Source organism: Pipistrellus hanaki (assembly GCF_964339955.1).
Source record: "Pipistrellus hanaki genome assembly, chromosome: 18".
Classification (NCBI taxonomy): domain Eukaryota; kingdom Metazoa; phylum Chordata; class Mammalia; order Chiroptera; family Vespertilionidae; genus Pipistrellus; species Pipistrellus hanaki.
This window is the reverse complement of record NC_140520.1, coordinates 1,164,311-1,185,641: the sequence shown is the minus strand read 5'-3', so window position 1 is coordinate 1,185,641 and position 21,331 is coordinate 1,164,311. Positions and strand designations below refer to the sequence as shown.

The following is a 21,331-nucleotide window of genomic DNA, read 5'->3' as shown; positions in this document are numbered from 1 at the left end:
TCAGAGAGGAAGGGAGAGGGAGATGGAAATATCAAAGATGAGCCACTCTGGGGAGGGAGCCCTCAGCCTGGGCCTGTGCCCTGACCAGGAATCGAACCGTGACCTCCTGGTTCATAGGTCAGTGCTCAACCCCTGAGCCACGCCAGCCAGGCTGAAATGTAATACGTCATTGAGCATGAATATTAAACTGATATCACTACTTGGTGATGAACAGTTACACCTTCCTGGATGAATAGAATGTTTGCAGCTTGAACTTTAGCAGACCGAAACGTTTTAGGCTCTTTTCCGGGAGTGCATTCGTGGGCTCTTCAGCTCTTCCTCCCTCCGTGGATGTCTTACCCACATTTTAAATGGTGGTTTTTACAGTAAGTCACACTAGTTATTCAGATATTACAGTGGTCTCCCTTTGCAATGGGATTTAGTCTAGCAGGTTTGTTACCAGTGTCATCAGCTAGCTATTAATATTAATAACAGGAGGAGTGCCAAGGGGAGGCCAGACACGGTCAGCATGGCCCCCGGCAGCTTCACCAGGAAGGTGCATCGTCACACACACACACACCCCCTCCCCCCCCCCCCGGAGCCAGCCGTCGTTCCCGCAGACACTGGGGAAGGGTCCGGCAAAGGGAAGGTGGGCGCATGGGCAGTGCAGTCGGGGTGACGCAGGGGAGGTGCTTGTCTGTCAGTCTAACCTGGGAGCAGAGGTCACTGGCTGGAGCCTCCGCAAGCAGCAGAGTGTGGGAACACAGAATAAAGGAGTGTGGTCTCTTGTTCCTCTCGCCTCGCTCCTGCTTCCTGCCCTCCCTGTCTCCCCACACCCATGCGGCCCTTGGACCCCACGCAGCGGCCTGGGACCCCATGCAGCGGCCTGCTGGGAGCACAGCTGAGGCAGGGCCTGGCTTGGGACGGGGCTGCGCGTGGCGTTAGCTGGCGGGCTCTGCTGGGGACCGAGCGGACATTTTCCTGCCGGATGGAGGGAAACGGGGTCTCAGAAACTCGGGGGTTTCATTCCTCGGAAATAAAACTTCCCACAATATCTCATGCTCCTGGGGAGCCTCAGGAAATTCTCATTCCAGCAGCCCCCCAACAAGCCACGTCCACCAATCGCAGTCCACACAGACCAGACCGTTACTCACAGGACCGTGGACAGAGCCAGCCGTGGTGCCCAGCTCACAGTGCGCTCGGGCGGGTCCACCCCTCACAGTGGGAGCTCAAGCCTGGCAAGCAGGGGGTTCCGGTGCCATTTCTGAGCGCGCACCTGAAGCATCCTCATATACAGGACTGCCCGTGTTCACAAAGCCAAGTTAACAAGCGGCTCAGTGACTGGACAGGCTCCGTCTGGGCCGTCCCCTCGGTCAGGTCCCATCCCCGCGTCCCTGCCCGGTGCGTGGCGCCAGGCTGCGGCCCGGAGCGGGCACCGTGCAGAGGAACGTGGAGACGGAGGGCTGTCACCGCAGTCAGTAAGATCTGAGAGGTGTTGACTAATTGCCTGCTAATTACACAGTAAATTGTCTAATTAAGCTGATGGCTAATTAGGGGAGCTCGCACAGCAGTCTTGTGGAATTTGCGTCTGACGTCTGGGAAGCAGCTTGTGTAATTGGCACGCGGGCGGCATTGGCTGGCGCGGGGCTGGGGCGGCACTGGGAGGCCACAGGGCAGGCCTCCCGGAAACAGAGGGGCTGTCACTTCTTCCCAGGCTCCGTTTCCGCTCCGCAGCGTCCGGAGGTGAGTGGCAGAGACACGTCGGAAACCGGAGTCGCGTGAGAAAGCGAGGCTGGAGAAAGTGCCCCAACCATACACTGGGCGGCCTGCCGGCCCCTCACAGCTCTGAGGCTCGGTGTCACGTGGATGTGCAGACACATTTTACTCTTCCGGGTCCTTCTTTTAACATGGGCAGAGGAAAAACATATCCCCCGGCCGGCGCGGCTCTGAGGCTGAGCGTTGGCCCAAGAACCAGAACCACGGTTCTATTCCCAGTCAGGGCACAGGCCAGGCTGCACACCAGGACCCCAGCAGGGGGTGTGTGGGAGGCAGCCAATCAGTGATTCTCTCTCCTCATTGATGTTTCTATCTCTCTCTCCCTCTCCCCTCTGAAATCAATTTTTTTAGAAGGACAGTCCCATAATCCCATGCTTCTAAAGAAAATGCCTCTTTTATAAGAGCCTAAGAATATCATCATGACTGATTAGAACACATACAGACTTTGAGTTCGTTATTTAATGTTGAGTGTATGCCTCACGGTTCACTGTACAGTATTAGGCACTAGAGGCCCAGCGCATGATTGAACTGTGTGCGTGGAGGGTCCCCTAGGCCGCCCTGCCTTCAGGGCCATGTCCACCGCCCCGACGCCTCACGTGCTCCGTGGATGCTGCCCGTTCCCCATGCACCGCCGCCCCACCCCCGCAGTGGGAGCACCCGCACTGGTCAACTGGTCACCTGGGGACCTGTGCGTGCTCCCCAACACCCCTCCTCTCCCCCGTCCAGCACCCTGCACCTTCTTTACCCGCCCCCCTCTATGCACCGCCTGGTGACCGGTTGTCAGGTCATGATGCCGTTACAGCATCACAGCCACAGCCTTTTATGATCTAGGTATTACAGTTTGAGTTTGGATAATACTTTAAAGACAAAAAGAAAGTTTCTTTGCAACAAGAGAATTTTCATTTCATCATATATGGAATGTACCGCGCAGCCAGCTTTTGTTTTTAATGGTGTAAATTGTAAATACAGAATATTTCAGTACCTGACTCACTCATTTCTGAATGGATGCAAGTATGTGTGATGGCTTTACCGGCAAGATCCGAGGCCTTGAGACAGAAAAGGTTCGGGAGTCTGTCCTCGGCAGCCGAGGGGCGGCAGCTGCTCTCCATGCGTTGTCTGTGGCTGACACACCACATGAAATTCACCCTGTAAGTGGGCCAGACGAGCCCCTTGGAGAGCACAGGTGCCCGCAGTGAAGGTGGCACACGCCCAGCACGCTTCTCAGACACCTGCAGCAGGTGGCCGGCTGTGCCGCTGTGCCGCGGCCCGGCGCTGTCTGCGGATCGGGAGAGAGACCTTGGAGAAGACATTTGGCTGCAGTGGAAGCAAAGGCACGGGACACGGTGAACCCGGATTTGCACTTGCATGTAATAAAGCAAAGGGAAATTCTAAGCATCTCAAAGCTAGGTTTCTATGGAACATTAAAGAAGTCCTTAATTAAATTAAGGCATTTTTTTTTTCTGCTCTCCAAGCAAATAAAATGTGTGTCTGTATGTGGTAAGACAGGCATATGTATTTTTTGTTCCCACTGTTTTCCATGGAGAATTTGAATTTATGTAAATACTATATGTTTTTAAACAGCAAGAGAGAAATACACATTATGCACTCTCTTAAATGCCTTTGAATTGGCATCAACCTTGGAGATACAGGTATGGCACATGAAAATATTTACTATTTTAACAAAGTGTTTTTCAACCTGCTCTAAAGCAATACTTTAAAATGCAAAGTCACCGATATAAAAATGATGTGAAATTTCTTTAAAAAAAAATAACCATTATTTTGAGCACAAAGCAAAAGCATATTCATTTCATTTGGAGACTTAGGTTATAAAGTCTTGGAAGATTTATAAGGAAATTATGCAAACTAGAAGAAAAGTGAATTTAGCAAAGGAATACAAGGTTAAGCGTTGAAATTGCTTCTTTAAAGACATGTCTCCTGAGGGAGAAAACTCAGACAGAGGTCAGGGCTGCAATCCAAATATTCTACATTTTGACCTGCTCAGATTTTTTGTTTTTGTTTTTCATTTTATTCCTCAGAGAGAGAGAACATAAAAATTTTACTTATTGTGATAAAAGTTTGCATAAAAAGAAATCCGGCAGATCTGACTATCACATGGAGAGGAGCCGCGTGGTTCAGCCGGAGCTGAAGATGCTGGTATTTCCCAGGTCAGGTGCAGTGCAGAGCTCTAAAGGGTGAGTGCCCTGTAACCAGCCTAAAATGAGATCTAACCCCCTGGCTGGTGTGGCTCAGTGGTTGGGCGTCGACCTGGAAACCAGGAGGTCACGGTCCAGTTCTCAGAGCACATGCCCAGTTGCAGGTTCAAGCCCCAGTAGTGGGTGTGCAGGAGGCAATGGATCAATGATTCTTTTCCATCGGTGTTTCTGTCTCCCTCTCCCTTCCTCTCTCAAAAATCAATAAGAACATTTTTTTTTTTTTTTTTTTTTGTAATCTAAAGCCAGCCTCTGAGGGGGCAAGTTCCATAGCAGAGCAGGATGTGACACTGCATGACGAATTAACTGGGCACAAACACTGAGATCATCGCCATGGGATCTAAGTCACTCCTCGAGGTCGGCTGTGGAAGGAAATCTCAGTCCTGAGGAGGAGGAAGTGCCCCCTCCCCCGCTGACGTGTGGTGACAAATGGTGAACAAACGGTCCCCCGTGCCGCAGGTTGGAATGTGAAGGCAGTGGTGTCTAATCCTACATAATAAAAGGCTAATATGCAAATTGTGCCTTCCACTGGGAGTTTGACCTGCATACCCTCCCTCTGGCCAGCTCGGCCAGATTGGGGCGGCTGGCTGGACCCCGCCTGTGCATGAATTCGTGCACCAGGCCTCTGGTCAGTGATGATAAGGCGACAGTGGGGCGCGCCCTGCTGGTCAGCTCTGAGGAGGAGGTCTTCTAAAGGCGGGAAGAAAGTACCACGGAAGTCCGTACCCACATCCGGGCGTTTTCCTGGCAGCGAGGAGGGGAGGGGCTGGGAGACAGGCAGGGGACACGTGTTTATGCTTCATTAAGACGGGGGCACTATGTCTCCTGCCCCCCTGTCCTTCTGAGCCTCCCTGTCCTTCTCCTTCCTCGGGTGGAGCTTGGCCCTTCCCAGCGTCTGCTCAGAATCCAGTCGGCACCCGGGTATCGGCCGGGCCCACGCTGGCTTCCCCCGTGCGGGCCTCCTCGGACTGGAACTTCGCACACTCCCTCTGGCTGGCTTATTCCGCTTGGCATAAAGCTCGCCAGGTCCCAGGTGTCTTATTTTATGGGACAAGAGTTCCCCTCTGTCCCACAGCTCCAGGCGTCCTGCTTGACTCTTTGTTGGCAACCACTGTTCGTTGGCTTTCTCTCCCTGGTCCTGGTTCCAGGAAGATGTTTATATTTCATGAGTCCCTGCTCCCAGTTCTTAGATTAAAAAAATGACTCCAGCCCAGTGTCCACCGCGTTTGCTAGCGTTTTACGTCGAGGGTCCGTGTTGGGGGGAGCAGATTCAAGTCAGGGGCCCCTGTGACCCTAGACGCACGCCCTCAGGCCTGACATTTTTACACGTTAGACACAATCCCAGGAGCAGCGGGAGGGTTTCCTCTGGATGAAAGAAAATGCGGGCCTGCCTGGCTGCCCTCCAGCTGCGTTTCCGGGCAGTGGACCGCGGGGGCAGCGGCGGCCCCGGGGAGGACCTGCCCGCTCTCCGTGCACAGCTCCCAGGCGTCTGCTGGGGGCGATGCTGAGAGCATGGCGCTGGCTGCGGCCTCTGCACGCGTGCGGACTCCCTGAGTGCCTGGAGCGCAGGGTGTGAAGTGCACGGAGACGTGCATTTTTTAGAGATGCTGGAATGGAAGTTGTTGATCCTAAAAGACATCCTGTCACAGATGAGTGAGGGAGAGAGATCAAACCAGCGGGCCGGGCCAATCCGAGGGCTCGCTCTCGAGCTCCCTCTGCTCAGCGCCGTTCCCCCCGGTGCCATTAGCATTTTCATTTCAAAAAATGACAGTCCGCCGCGGAGGCAGTAGAAATGTGCAACCTGTGGTTTAAATTATTGATTTTTTAGAATATTGGAGCGGTATTTCACGTGGATTTTGTTAGCGATGCTTCTGGGTTGGGGGTTTCAAAGGTAATTTGGTATCCAAAAGCCTGTTCGCATTCGAAAGACTTCCCGCTCCTGGAGTTTCTGAGCTCGGTGACGGGCGCGGCTGCATTGTCTGCGGGTGATGAGCAGCAGATCATCGCTGCGGGGACGGGAGGCGTACGTCTGCGGCCGGACCCGGTGATTTATGGGCCTGTGCAGACGGTGAGGTGCCGGCGACATCAATCTTCATCGGGGTACAAAAGCTGGTTGTATTTTATTTATAAAAGTTTCTCTTTATGGTTGAAAGTATTAGAGATGCTCCCTTTGTTTCTCCGCCCCTCCCGGGCCTTCGCAGACTATGTCTGTGCCCACAGGTCACACATGTAAGCATGTAGGTTCTCTGGGTAATCTCTCCCCGTCCCCTTCCGCCCCCGTCTTCCCTCAGAGATCCTTCCGTCTCTTCCATGCTTCTATGTCTCTGGATCTATGTTGTTCATACATGGGAGACCATGTGATCCTTGTCTTTCTCTGGCTGGCATATGTCACTCAGCACAGTGCTCTCCAGCCCCTCCACCTGCTGCCAATGCTGAGAGCTGCTTCCTTCTTACAGCCGCGGAGACAGAGCAGCCAGCCAGCCCTCAGAGGCCGGTTTAAAGGGAAGGAAAGGGGCTGGGATTGCAGGCGCCCAAGGTCAAAAGGAGCGCTAACCATTGTGACCAAGCCAGCCAGGTGTGGCCCCGGGATGGGTGTTAACGCAGCGCCCCCCATTGGGCTCTGCAGACGGCGCATGGCCGCAGGGATTGGGTTTAAACTCGCTCTGAGCTCCCACCGCAGCCGCACCCGCAGGAAAGGGCAGGTCGTGACGGGATTACTGAGGCTGCATGAGCCGTGCGGGCGGCCTGATGCTCACAGCATGCTTCGGCTGGCGGAAACAAGCTTCTTAGAAGTCACATGCAGGCAGCACGGTTTGACCCCCAGCGTCCTGAAGCCCGTCCCTGCGGAGTCACCGGGGATGTGGCTGCGCTGAGCTTCCTCCTGGGGAGCGCGTCCTGTTCTGTGAAGCCAGGTACCGCCCAGCAATGGCTGATCCGCACTGGAACCGAGCCTGCCCTTCCCTCCGAGCCGGAACCCAGGGAGAGATGCGGCCTCCGAAGTGGCCCTCTGAGGGCTGGCACACAGACGGGAAGCCCCCCCCCCCCAGTCCTGAGCTGTCACAGTGCTGCTCCCGTGCAAGCTGGCTCTGAACCGGCTCTCCCAGGGCTGTGTGTCACGGATGTTGCTGGAGAATCTGGTGCTGCTCCTTGTAGGGGACACCCACGTTCAATCGGAGGGTGCACAGCCCCAGGACCACATCCTCCTGCCGAGGCCCCACATCCCCTGGAGACGTCCACAGCGGATGCTGCGGCTGAAGCAGCGTGGGTGTTACTAGGACGGAGGTCTCTGATTGAATCCTCACAGCGGCTCTGAGAAATAGCACTTGTGTCTACGTTACCAAACTAAGGGAGAGGGGCAGAGCTGTGAGGAGACGAGTCGGGGCCACCTGGCTGAGAAACCGGGAGGCCAGCCTCTTGTTCGGGTGCGTCTGACCCTCAGCCAGCGCTTCATGCTGCCCAGCGCGGCCTCCCTGACTCCGTACAGACGGCACTTTAAAGTGGCTTTGGCGGCAGCTGGGAGAGAAAAGCAAGATTCATTGTGGCCTCTCAGCTACATGGTGCAGAGGAGATTTGGTTCCTTTTGTTCCGTTTTTTAGTGTCAGCAGTAAAGCCACTCATATCCGCTTCCTTCCCCCATCCATTCGGCGCCTCCCCGATGGAAAACAATTTTCCAAATTCTACCAAAAGAGAAGAGAAGGGTGGCACATAGGATAAAGGAATCAGTTCAACAAGAAGATACAACCTTTTGTAAATATTTATGTACCTAAATGTAAACAGCAAATATTAACAGACCTAAATGAATCCAGCAGGGCACTCAGACACCCACCCACCCCACGGATAGATCTCCAGACATAAATTCAATAAGGAAACAGCCTTCCAGGGACCTAGATATTTACAGACGCCTCCATTCAAAAGCAACAGAATACATGTTCTTCTCAAGTGCACATGGAACATTTTTCTAGGATAGATCATATGTTAAGGTCACAAACAAATCATAATAAAAATAAATGGACCGAATCGGTATCCAGCATCTCTTCTGACCACCATAATGTGAAACTAGAAATTAAGTATCTGAAGAAAACTGGGAAAATTCACAAATGCGTGGAGATTAATCAACAAGTTACTGAACAGACAATGGATTAAAGAAAGTCAGAAGAGAAATAATAAAATAACATGAGACAAATGGAATGTGTAATGTAACACTAAAATTTATGGGATGCAGTAAAAGCTGTTCTAAGAGGGAAGTTCATAGCAATAAATACCTGCTTCAAGATACAAGACACAAGGAACATCCCAAGATAATAACATAATTTTATACTTGAAGAAACTAGAAAAAGAAAATGAAGCTCAAAGGTCGTAGAAGGAAGGGAATAACAAAAGTTGAAGCAGAAATAAATGAGACTGAAAAGACATGTTGGGACCCAGGGACTCAAAATCGAGCTCACTTAGCTGGAAAAGGACCTGGGAGGGGTCCATGCAGAGTGACAGGGGAGGGACATGAGTCTCCGGTGCCTCCGGGCCTCCTCTGGTGTTGTTACTGAAAGGATGCTGACCCGGTGAGGATCCACCCAGGACGCCATCACCTCTGGGCTCCCTGAGACTTTTTACCCGCTGGTCCATGGCGCCCTCAGGGTGGAGACCTCCACCTTCTGATGTAGCAGCACCTCAACTAGAGACCCCTAGTGACCTCACTCCAGGACAGAGTCCAGGCGAGGGGACCTCGGCGGGGCCCAGTGTGTCTGGAGTGGGGATACGAGTGCATTCCTGGAGCGATTGTTACCGGGAGCATTTGGCCAGACGTCACGTCTTTGGGCGTCTCCGACGCTAGAACAGAGGTCAACAAACCAAGGCCTGCACGCCCAGATCTGACCCTCTGCCTTCCTGGGCCACAGCCATGTCCTCCCTCTCCACCAGTTCCTAAAACCGTGACCCTGACGATTAACACAGCCCCGCTGCGGGGAACACTGTCCAAGGTCTGGAACTCACAGTCCCTTGGTTTGCCTGGTGGTTTTTATTTGATTTTGATTCCAATTTATAAAATCTGTGAAGCCATGTTGTATCGCCAATGGTGCAAAAACAGTGTCCGTGATGAAATTATAAAAGAGAAAGAAAGAAAACTTCGGAGGACAGAGCAGGAAGGTTTTCAAACGTCCTTCAGCTCACCGTCTGCCTTTCCTCAAAAGAGACGTGCGCATGGCAGTGTGGCGTTCGACCGGCGTTGAGAGCACTTACTGTTCCGAGGCTAATTTTAACCCGGGACGAGATTGCTTTTGTGCCCGCTGAATGCGACATCAAGTCATTGTTTGTCAAGGCTACAGCGCCCGGGGCACAGCACGCTCTCTGAGTGGTGTTTTGTGGGATAATATAATGCGCGCATCCTCAGGCCTCACTGAGGCAGGAAGCCGTGCATGCAGTCGGGAGATTCAGATTATGAGGACACAGACCTTGGACGTGATTATTTCCGTGACTGAGTCTCCGGGCTGCCTGCCTAGGGTTAGGGGAGTCCATTTGCTAAGTGAGTGGTTTTTCCTTAGCCCACATAACCTCCAGCCTCCCTCCCTCCCACTGGGCCTTCCCGCGTCAGGCGGAGGGTAATGGTGGATTGCCTTCAGTAGCCAAAGCTGTGCGCGTGTTGCCTGAAGTGATTTTAAAATGAGCTTGAGATTCAAAAAGAAAAAGAAAAAGCCACTTTTCCAGGTTACTCTGGCCGGTTTAAGGATTAAATTGAGCCCAGCCAGTGGGGCCCAGTGGTTAAACATCCACCTGTGAACCTGGAAGTCATGGTTTCGTGCTGCGGGCTATATCCCAGGTGGGGGCGTGCAGGAGGCAGCCGATCGATCACCTCTTTCATCGGTGTTTCTGTCTCTCTAGCCCTCTCCTTCCTCTCTCCCTCAAAATCCATAAGAATATTTTCTTAAAAAAAGAATTGAGTTGACCTGGGACAGATTAACAGGGGGAAAAATCACATTTAATTTTGCAGGGACGGGGGCTCCAGGAGAACAGGAGGGCCACGGGCTACTGGCCTTTCCGAACGGAGGAGAAGGGGCAGGAGTCTGAGCTGCCCCGGGGGGAAGGCAGGTCCCGGGGAGGTGGGGAAGCAAGTGTTGGGTGCACAGATGCCTGCGGGCCCGCCGCAGCACCCGGACGCAGCAGGCGTGTGGCCTCCGAGCCCTGCCCCGCCACCGCACCCGCCCTTGTTCTCACGGTGCCTCAGCCACTGCTCCCGGACAGGCCCTCTGTCCCCAGCGGCCAGGCAGTCACCGGGGAGAAGAAACCTCTTCTTGAGAACAGCCGTGTATGAGAACCCCGCTGCCAGAGTTGTATTTCAGGGTGGTAAAGTCCTGCGGCCCTGAACTCCCACGGGTCCGGAGAGCTGAGAGACCACCACGTGTGGGCCAGTTTCCAGGAGCCACTTTTCAACCAAATTTCCGGTGTCTGGTTTTGGGGCTCACACAAGGTTGAATTCTTGGGAGACATTTTGTTTGGTTTTTGTTTTGTTTTAATCTGATATGACACATCCCCAACGCCCTGTCGTTATTTTCTAGCCCCAAATGCAGAGAGAGCGCCCCTTTTAGCTGATCTCCCTGCCTCCGTGCTTGGCGCCCAGCTTCGCGCTGTGAGGCCCTTAAGCCACGTGGACCCAGCGCTCGGCCACCGGGACTGGAGACACCTCGAGGGCAAGCATCGTGCCCTGCCAGGCGGGCTTGTCCCGGGGGACCCCCGTGTCCTCTTCATTTCTGACCTCCCAGAGGTTTCTGTATTCTGACCCCGGCACAGCTGTGCATCCTCCGCTTCTGTTTATCCACATCCTGCCCAATGCTAAGCGTGCTGTGTCATAAGATTGGGGTGTCTGTTTTTTGCAGGAATGGAAAACACTTGTCTGATCCTTCTAGATGCTCCGCTCCGTTCCTTGGCTAGCACCCATTTCATTGGCGGCGCTACGTTGACGGACAGCACAGCATGGACACAAGTTTTCTATCACGTTTAAAATCTCTTACTCTCTTCCGTGAACGTTCTGCTCTGATGCTTGAGGGTAACTGAGAAGGATGGGGACCGGCTCCGGCACACACCCTCCCAGCTGCCGTCCGGGGCCTGCACCCCGTCTCCGCGCCCATCCCAGGCGCATCTTCCGGGCAGGCCGGCAGGGCCCGCTAAGTCAATTACCGTTTGGCAGAGTGTATCTGAAACCTCTTATTGGAACAGTGAACCCAATAATTTAATCAGCCTGTCCTTGATTAATCCCATTCTAATCCATCTGATACCGGCCCCGGAAAAGCTCTCCGTCTGTTTGTTGTAAAACGGATCTGGGCGGACGTGCAGCTGCCATGAGCTCTGGGTACAAATGACTCCCACCGGAGCCCGGCCAGCAAGGCCCGATGTTCACGCTGACCTTCTCGCAACCAGAGTGAGTCCAGTTGCTATCACATACATCAGGCATTAAGGGATGATGATGATTATCATTATTATTATTCTCCCTATCGCGTAGCCATCCCCGGACTCTGGCCCCACCTCCAAGGGGACTGGCTGCACCCAGTGACAGTCACGTTGGTGTCTCGGAGGCGGGTTTTAGTGGAGCAGCAGGTCCGGAGTGTGAGGGCCGGGCCGGTGATGGCGGTGAGAGCCTGTGCTCTCACATCCTGTTCGACTTTTCCCATGTGGATGCGTAGGTTCACAGCCCTGAGGGCAAATGGAGAGATGTGGTCACTCATTCAGGGTTTTGGGTGCTGTTTTCGATTTTTTTTTAATTGATTTTAGAGAGAAAGGGAAAAGGAGAGAGACGGAAACATCGATGATGAGAGAGAGTCATGGACTGATTGCTTACTGCACGTCCCACGCTGTGAACCCAGGCCTGTGCCCTGACCAGGAATCGAACCCGTGACCTCGTGGTTCCTAGGTTATTGGCCAGCCTGTCTTGCTTTAAGATACCAGGATGGAAAACTTCCTCCCCATTTCACCCTCCAAAACAGCCCACAGGAGATCATTCATTATCAAGTGTACTTTTGAGAGTAATCAAATATTACTATCCTTAGTTCATGAGAGAATAAAATGGAAGAGGCCTTAGCAATGGGGTTCCTGGGAACGGGCCGCTGGGCAGGCGTTCTGTGCTTCTCGCTGTTCCCAGGGCAGCGGCACGCAGCTGTCACCAGGGAGCGTGCTCTGACCGGGCGCCCGCTGTGCCATCGCTGGCCACGGGCCCCGGTGTCACGGATGATGTGGAGCGAAGTCCCACGTCTGCAGAGAGGGGTGGCTCTCCGCCGACAGCTTAGGCTCCGTGCATGTCATCCCTGAAACTCCAGCTCAGAAAACCAAGCCATTCAAAGATTGGCTTGTTAAGACCAACCAGTTCTCAGGAGAATCTCGGGTGTTAAAAAGGAAACAGATATCCCTGGGGTCTCAGGTGCAGGGGTGCAGGGGTGCCCGTTACACGTTCTCGGACGCTCAGGACGGTGTGCACGGTGCTCCCACATCGCCACACAGAGTGCTCCAGCCTCTCAGGGAGGAGGTGTCCTAAGACTGCCTGTCACTCACAGGCCCACCCTCCCCACTCCTCCCAGCTCCCGCCTCTGCCAACAGGCAGCCACGCGCCCACATTGTTTTTAGTTATTGTCTCGCTCCTGCTTAGCCACACAGTGCGTTCCGCTGCCAACATGTTGTAGCGCTCTGCCGGTTTTAGGTACCATATCCTGTGTATGTTTTCCCACTTTGCTCTTTCGTTCAATAACATCTCTCTCTCTCTCAAACGCATCTGCTCCGACACGGTAGCTATGGTTCCCTCGATGCATCTTATTTTTTATTCTCATCCAACTCTTTTGGACCCCATTTCTTCTCCTCGTCTCTTAGCAAGTCATCACGGCAAAGTGTCCTTTCTCTGTGCGCTGAGACCATGGTGACTGTCTTAATCCACTGGTAACCATGGAAACAGCTGTAGTCTTCCAGGCTAAGAGAGGTCAAGTAAATGAACTTAAACAAATATAGTCAGTCTGTTCACCACTCAAAGCTCTTCGCTAATGCTGAGAAATGGCCGTCGTCACTTCGAGGTCAGAGGTCACCGGCACTCCGTCTTATAATTAGTGACGATGTCCCACGGAGCAGAATAGCGCCCGGCTTCCTTACGGAGGGCCATCCATTTTCAAAAATCTGAATATAGTCCCTGCATCCGGGGTGAGCACTGGGCAATCCATCTTCTCTGCTGTGGAGAACGAGCTCTTATCTGTTCGCAGGGCTCTGGAACGTGTTTGTTTGTTCCATTCGCTCCCCGAAGCAATGCTAATATGACTGAGCTACTGAATATTAAAGCAAATTATCGTCTCATAGAATTAAACCCAAATTCTAGTATTCCCAGGTCAAAATCGCCAGTAAGTTATTGCCCAATTATTGAAGCTCTAACTCTAAACTCTAATCAAATAACCAGGGATAATTGGTCGTATCCGAGTCTTCATTCATCTTGCACTTAATTTAAAAATTGCAAGAAGCCTCCAGCCAGTGGGGAAGGTTTTCGGCGGTGCGGTAGCACATACGACTGAATTGGAAAGGAACGCCAAGGATAAAACTTCTGTGGCTGGGTTATGGCTGAGCATGAATCTTGACACTGTGGTTGAGTTTGGAATAAGCCGCATTTTCACATTGCTGTGATGGGGCGTTCATAGGTTCTACACAGTGGTAGGCATCTGTAATTTGGATAGTTGGTTCCTGTGTCTTTTTTTACATATACATTTTTATTGCTTTCAGAGAGAGAGGACAGACTAGGGAGAGAGAGAAACATCCATGATGAGAGAGAATCATTGATCAGCTGTCCCCTACTGGGAATCAAGCCATGACCTCGTGGTTCATAGGTTGACAGTCAACCACTGAGCCACACTGGCCGGGCCATTTGTGTGACTATTAAAGGTAGTGGGGTTTTTTTGTTTGCTTGTTTGTTTTTTGTGTGTTTTGCTTGTTTGCTTTTTGTGTGTTTTGTTTGTTTGTTTGTTTTGCTGAGATAAAGAACGAGAACACTGACCTGTTCAGGGAAACACTGTCAGAAATCCGCACAGAGGAGTAAGGACTCTTCTGGCAAAGTGGTTTGGCTTTGCTGGGATTTCTTGTCCCCGTTCCGTCCTGGTTCAGGAGATCCCGGGAGATTTACAGCTCAGCACCAATTCCAGAAAAGTAAACCTCCCCAGCACTGACGGTGAGCTTCACTCTGCACAGGGAGGTCGCTCTCTCTCGAGGTCGACGTGACGGTTTAAGGTGTCAGGTGCTGTGCGGGGAGGGAGGGCGCAGTTTTACAAAGAAGCCTTTGCTCGCTTGACCGCCCTCCCGGGAAAGTGTTAGCTCACTGGCCCTCGGGAGAGAGCCCGTGGCTCAGAGGGGGACCGGGCTGAGTCTGGGAGCCCTTCTTCCCTCCGTGTCTTCTGTTGGGTGATGTTACCTTTCTCCTGCGCACACCGCGGGAGAGGCTCTGCCCCGGGCACAGGCCGGAGGCAGCTGCAGTGGGTTATGGTCCTGAGGGGAGAGGGGGGCATCCAGACGCCCCCTAGGGGCCCGGGACGGCCTGGATTCCCACCGCCTGCACAAGGCAAGCCTCCAGGAGGCTTTGTATCTGGGCGGGGACTTCCTGTTCGGATCCTAGAGTCAGAGAGACCAGCCTCTGGGCCAGCGGCAGGAAGCTCTTGGCAGCTCCAGGGGGAGCTGGGCAGGTCTCCTCGGACCACAGCTCCCAGCACCAGAGGTCCCGGGGAGAGGGGGTGCAGGGGCACAGAGGCACAGGGGTGCAGATCGCAGGGGTTCAGGGGTGCAGGGGCACGGGGTCGCAGAACTCGGGTGCAGGGGCGCCGAGCGTGGAATTCAGCATTTGCAGCGACAGAATCCTGACCCACAGGGCGGCACAGTGGCTCCACTGAGATCCTGGAACGAGGCTCCCTGACAGCAAATCACAGTGAGGCTGGGATGGTGCTCACAATGACAATAGCCATGAAAAGGCTTAATTAGTAAAACATTAACTGGCAGGGTTCCTATAAGTAAAAATGTACATGTTTAAGGAGGCTGATTGTAACATTTATCCCAGCTATGTTATAATATACTAATTCGAATGTAAAAGTGAATGTAAATTGCCAGGAATTATCATGCCGCGGGAAGAAAAGTCCTTTTATCCTCGGCAACTGTAGCATTTGGCAGATTCGGGAATAAATAATCTTTTGTGGCAAGGGTATGCCTTATCAAACATATGCAGATCAGTACTAATTAATGCTAATTAAGGTTTCCTGTCTATCTAGTTGGAAAAACGTCCAAATGTTATGAAATCCAGTTAGGATGCCTATTACGCTAATTGTTTTATATGGGGTGGTTCTTAATTAAAATATGTAAATTGACCTTAATTGCTATCTACTAATGGGGGTTCATGTTATCTTCCTAGAAGTGACAAGATGGTGAGGAGGGGTACTTAAATGACTAATTCTGATAAAATCCTTCACTAAGTGACCTTTCCTCAGAACCGGTTTTAATTGGAAGTTGGCTGGAGACACCGTTTTCTCCTTTTTCGTTTCGGATTTTGGTAGCTTGAGCGTGTTTCCTTTGTTGTTGTTGAGCGATGGAAGCTGCGGTGGGTCGTTAATTAGACTTAACAAGCAGGTTAATTGGGCGGTTTACTGCTTATGGTGCTCGGAAGGCTCGGCGTGGCAGAGAGGGCTGTGGAGTGGGATCTGGGGTGGGTGACCCAGTTAGAGGTTCGGGCGTGTTCCCGCTGAGGAGCCGGCAGCACCAGGGTGTGCTCGGTGGCTGTTACCTGAGCATTACCTTCTCAGAACTCGCTTTCCCTCTGTAAACATGAACTCCCGTTCATGGGAATCAAAGTCTCATTGGAGATACTTGGATTAAATGGGCTGAGATGATACTCTCACATGATACTCCTCGTGTTTCTATTACTTAATTGCAGATACATTTAAATGTGTAGGCCCAGCACCAGTAAGAATGAATTTACTTTTTCTCCTCTCGTCCCTCTGCTGATCACAGGCTGTCATTTAAATACAGCTAACAAATAACTGGTTTTGCTCTTGCATTTGGAACGAGTTAAAGCTCCACTGTTATTTAAAGTATATGTCAGTGGGGGGAAGGGACATGTGTGATATGAAGGGACAATAAAGATTTGTTTGAAGTGCTGATAAAATATATTTTAGAATTCTCTAGCGATGTGAGCTTGGTAAAATACCCTCCCGTGGACACGGGCGTGGGATGAGATCGCAGGTTTTCTGTGTCCGCCGGAGGCTCAGTGTCACTGTCTCCCTCCAGGACATCGTGACCAACGTCTCGCCCAGAATCGTCCGGGGGACCACGTCCGGCCCCTCCTTCGGCCCTGGACAGAGCTCCTTCCTCAACATCGAGCTCATCAGCGAGAAGACCGCCGCCTACTGGTGTCAGGGCGTCGGGGAGCTCAAGGCCGACTTCCCGGACCACGTAAGTGCGACGTGACGTCTGAAACAAAGGGATGGGTGGCAGGCTGGCCGATGTTTATTTAAACACCAGTCCTAGGCTTATAAATATGAATGCCTATGTTGTATTTTATTAAAGCATCTGCCTGTGGCCTTGATGAGCCACAGAAAGATAAAAAGGAAAGAAAAGCTCAAGAATCATAAAGCCCTCGCTGCCCTGTGAGGCTGGGTGAGGCATGGGCCTTGCAGAGGAAGGAGGTGGTGGCAGGGGCGGGGAGGGGGGGAGAGGGGCAGGAACAGCTGCACTGTTGGCTGCTTTTCCCTCTCCACGCTGGTGTGTGTGAAGGCGGCACCTCGCTGGGGAGCGGCGGCTGCCAGTCACTGGAAACGGGAACCCGAGGCAGAAGCCAGGGCCTGCCTGTAAGGTTTATCTCTGCGTTTTCCTGGAAAATAATTTGCCGAATAATTTTAGCGCCCTTCACACAAAGCGAGTCAGTGATCCTTTTACTTCTAAAGCCCCGAGCACAAATGTCACAGTAAAACCCGGCTCACAGATTCTCTATCGCCTGTAGCTTTTCCCCTGGAGATAGTGTTTCTCCTCAGTGACTTGCTGGAGTTGTTCTTCGGTTATTCACTCGTTCTCTCTTTCCCATCTGCCCCCTCCCCCCATGTACACAAATACACAAGTGAACACCTCTCTCTCTCTCTCCCCCTTTCCTTTCTCCCTCCCTTCCTCCCTTTCTTTCTGAATCTCTGAATCAGCTGGTGGTAAATTGAAGTTTAGGGCAATGTCTGTGTGTACGTTGTAGACTTTTTTTTCTTTTTCATCCGTTCATATTATAGATAAATAAGACTATGTTGTGTATTCTAATGATATATATTTTAAAATCGAATGAAATTTGTGGATGTTCCCCAAAAAAAAAACTGATAGAAGGAAAGCTTACAAGAGACTTTGGCTATCCCACTGCTGCCCGAGCCATCCAGTCCCGTTTCCTTCTAGAAAGCACTGAGCGTTTCCACATCGTCTCTTACCTTGAGTCAAAATGTAAGGACATAGAACGTCGTTCTGCCATAAAATAATGGTAGCCTGAGCTACCGTTCGACCATTCAACCATTCAACCAGTAGCTATGACGAACAATGGCCACCAGGGGGGGCAGACACACCGACCAGTAGGTTAGGTTTCAGCCAGGGCCCTGTCGGCCCCGAATCTGGCTCACCTGCACCAGATTCCCTTTCCGTGTGCACGAATCCATCCACCGGCCACTAGTAATAATAATAATAACTGAACACGTATGCAACATTCACTCTGTACTAAGCAATGTCCAAATGCTTCATACACTTAACCACTCCTTTAATCTGTTGAGAACCTTAGAAGACAGGTACGATCATTGCCCCATTTCACAGATGAGCAGACCGAGGCACACAGAGGTCAGGAACAAACCCAAGGTTACACAGCGGTTCGACGCTGAAGCCAGGGTTTGAGCTGGCAGCTCCTCGTCGCAGCCCTGCTCCTGTCTCTAAGGGCGTCCTCTCCAGCCCCTGCCCGCGATGCCTAGACCGTCCGGCCCGCAGAGGGTCAGGGTCGTTTAAAGCTGTGAGAACAGCGCGGACACACGTGCCCGGGGAGGCTCGGTGGCACTGAGGTGGGCCGTGTGCCCCCGGGGAACCACGCTGAGCGGGCTCTGCTGGAGCTCCCTCCCGGCAGGAGTCTGATGTCCGGACAGTGGCCCCGGGATGAACCCCGGGAAGTGACAGGAAGCAGGACGAGGAGGCCCTGGCTGGCTGGTCCCGAGGGCAGACGGGAAGGAGAGGCCCATCTCCCTGGAAACCGTTTTCTCTCCCCTGACGCCTTCTCCTCTGAGCAAACGCCGCGTGCTTTTCTCGTTCCCGGTTCCTTCTCCAGTTCCATATGCTCATTATCCCGGTGATGTGTTCCGAGGGCTGATTAGGGACATTGTCGCTCCCGTACGAAAGGCCACCTTTCACCGGGTCACAGTGGCTCCCCTCGGGCCGGGAGGGGGGGCCTGTGCGCGGACACATCCCCGGGCCCAGGGGGCCCCCAGCGCCTCCGAGTCACCCACCGGGTCAAAGGCAGGAGCTGCTGAGAGGGGACCCGCCTTCTTCGCGTTAATTATCACTCGCACCGCAGTTTCCCACCTTGTTCACTACCAAGCGCCACACCTTTAATGACGGGGCTGGCAGAGCCGTCTCCCGCGGCGACTGCCTGCCAGGCCGGCTGCTCACAGGAACACGCTGGGGGCGGTGTCTTTGGAAGCCCTCGGCCGCCGGCCTCCGCCTGCAGAGAGGAGAGGGGAGGCCGGCCTCCGCCCGCAGAGAGGAGAGGGGAGGCCGGCCTCCGCCCGCAGAGAGGAGAGGGGAGGCCGGCCTCCGCCCGCAGAGAGGAGAGGGGAGGCTGGCCTCCGCCCGCAGAGAGGAGAGGGGAGGCCGGCCTCCGCCCGCAGAGAGGAGAGGGGAGGCCGGCCTCCGCCTGCAGAGAGGAGAGGGGAGGCTGGCCTCCGCCCGCAGAGAGGAGAGGGGAGGCCGGCCTCCGCCCGCAGAGAGGAGAGGGGAGGCTGGCCTCTGCCCGCAGAGAGGAGAGGGGAGGCTGGGCCTCTGCCCGCAGAGAGGAGAGAGGAGGCTGGGCCTCCGCCTGCAGAGAGGAGGCCGGAGCCAGGCTCGGCTGGGGGCTCCGCTGGGGGCTCCGCTGGGGGCTCCGCTGGGGGCGCAGGGACAGGCGGGCAGAGCTGATGGCGCTGTGAGGCTCCGGCCCAGCCGTCCCGGCCACCCCGCAGCCTGCACTCGGCCAGCTCTGCTCGGCTCCCAAGGTCGCCTTTCTTTCTCTGTGAGTTCGGCTTGGCACCGTGATCCGTGTGGTGATAATTTATCACTAACGAAGAGCATTCTTTTTTGTTCCCAAGCTGCAATTTGGCAAAGCTCGTGCTGAGACGCACTGTCTAATTAGGGCTTCCAAGAATCAGCGTTAAGTGCATCCTCTATTCTCCCCGCAGAAGCCTTAGAAATCATCTACTTTGGCTTGGAAAGAAGATGTTACCCCCCCCAAAAAAAAAAAAAAAAAATACACGCTGCCTTTTGTCCGCACGCACGGAGTCAGTGAGCAAAGCCTGCCATTTCGGTCCTGGGTGGAGGCCAAGGCAGGGGTTCAGAGCAGGATGGGCTCAGCCGGGCTCAGCCGGTGCAGACAGGCACGAGGGCTTCGTCAGAAATTAACGGAGGGGAGCAGCGGGCGTGTGACGTGCTGTGTGACCGCGCCCCCTCTCCGCGGGTCCCCCCTGTCCTCACCAGGAGGTCAGCGCTGCGCATGAGAAGCGGTTCTTCGTCAGGACCCCAGGGGGCGCTGTCCCCACCAGCAGCCTCCGAACACAGTCCTCCCTGGACGCCCTGGGCACCCGGCGAAGCCTGCCAGCCTTTGTCTGAGAAATGTTCGGAACGAGTAAAAATAAGAAGATAAAAAACAAATAGAATGGAATTGTGTAAATTACAAACTACATACTAATAGCATCCACAGCATAACCTTTATACTCCTCTCCGTAGACCCAACACACAAAAAGGACGTTGAAAGAAATCCACGGATCTCTTTGGAGTTTTTAAGAGATCTCAGAGAGCTAAGAACACAGAGGTAATTCCTGGAACTGCCACAAGCAGTAAAAAGCAGCGGCAGCCATAGTGAGGGGGAGAGGCTGGCCGGCTGCTTCCTGAGAGAATCAGGTGGCTTCGCCACGTCCGTTCCCCCATCCCCGGGTTCGAGCGCCTCTCCTGCTCAGTCAGAGAGGAAAGGAGAAGAGCTGGGCAGCTGCGGGGAAGGCAGAGCTGTCTCCTCCCCAGACTGTTTGGCAGGAACCCTGCCAGCCCCAGGAAAGCCGTGTTCCTTAACACAGGCCTCCCGCCCGGGCCATGTTGCTCTCCCACTGGGCTTTGCAAAATATTGTCTGGAAATGCTGTTTGTCTTCACGCTCCCTTTTCCCGCCCTCCCTGCACCCCGCACTCCAGGTGCGGGCCCAGCTCGCCTCCTCCTCCGGGCCTCCACCTGCCGACGGGTCCCTTTAAATAATAAATGAGCTGAGCGAGGTTGCAAGATGCAGGATCCACTTAGGAAGGTCGTTTGTACTTTTTTAATACACAGCCGGCAGACAGCTGGAAATGGAAATAAATGCATCCTACTCTGTCAAGGTACCAAGAGCCGCAAACACATCAGAGCAATCTGACAGAGACCTGGGAGCCGGGAGGCCCTGAATCCGCAATCCACTGCTGACAGGAAATGGAGGAGACCCACAGAAAGGGGGGTTCTGCTGTTGGGGGGCCAGGTGTCCCCCAGATTGATCTAAAGATGACATGCATCCCGAACAAAACATCAGCATGATATTTGGGTGGAATTTGTTTAACACATTGATTCTGGGGTTCATGTGAACATGCCAAGGACTCACAGGAGCCAAACAGTTCAAAAGGACCCAAATAGAAAGTCTTCTGTGTTCTCATTTCACGGCTTATTTTTAACCATCGCGATGCGGTTGGTGTCGGAATACAGACAGACAGGAAACGATGAATGAAGCAGAATGAGTCCAGAAAACAACCACAAAGGCAGTCGGTCACATGAATAATTTAAATTTTTACAAAGGAAATACAGTGAACAAAATATGTATGTCTTTTTTTTCAACTAATAACGCAGGTAAAATGGGGTGTCCACGTGCCCCCAAATTAAATGTTGATGCATATCTTACCAGTGTGTAAACATTAATGCAAAGCAATAGTCACAGACAGGAATGAAAAACCTGAAAGTGAAACGCTTCTTAAAGAAAACAGGAGCGCCCTGGCTGGTGTGGCTCAGTGGTTGGGCGTCATCGCACCCGGAGGTCACAGTTCCCTTCCAGGTCAGGCCACACGCCCGGGTTGTGACCTCCTGGTTCACAGGTCGATGCTCAGCCACGAGCCACCCCAGCCAG

The 21,331-nt window shown here is 53.2% G+C and overlaps 1 protein-coding gene across 3 annotated transcripts in view; it reads left to right on the top strand.

Moving 5' to 3' along the window:
- The window catches only part of DPYD (dihydropyrimidine dehydrogenase), a 304,605-nt gene that overhangs the window by 206,692 nt on the left and 76,582 nt on the right, over positions 1-21,331 (top strand). For all 3 annotated transcript variants that reach the window (XM_084865337.1, XM_084865336.1, XM_084865338.1), the window contains one exon: positions 16,233-16,397. In XM_084865337.1, the coding sequence (XP_084721463.1) occupies positions 16,233-16,397 (165 nt within the window). The remainder of the gene's footprint in view (positions 1-16,232; positions 16,398-21,331) is intronic.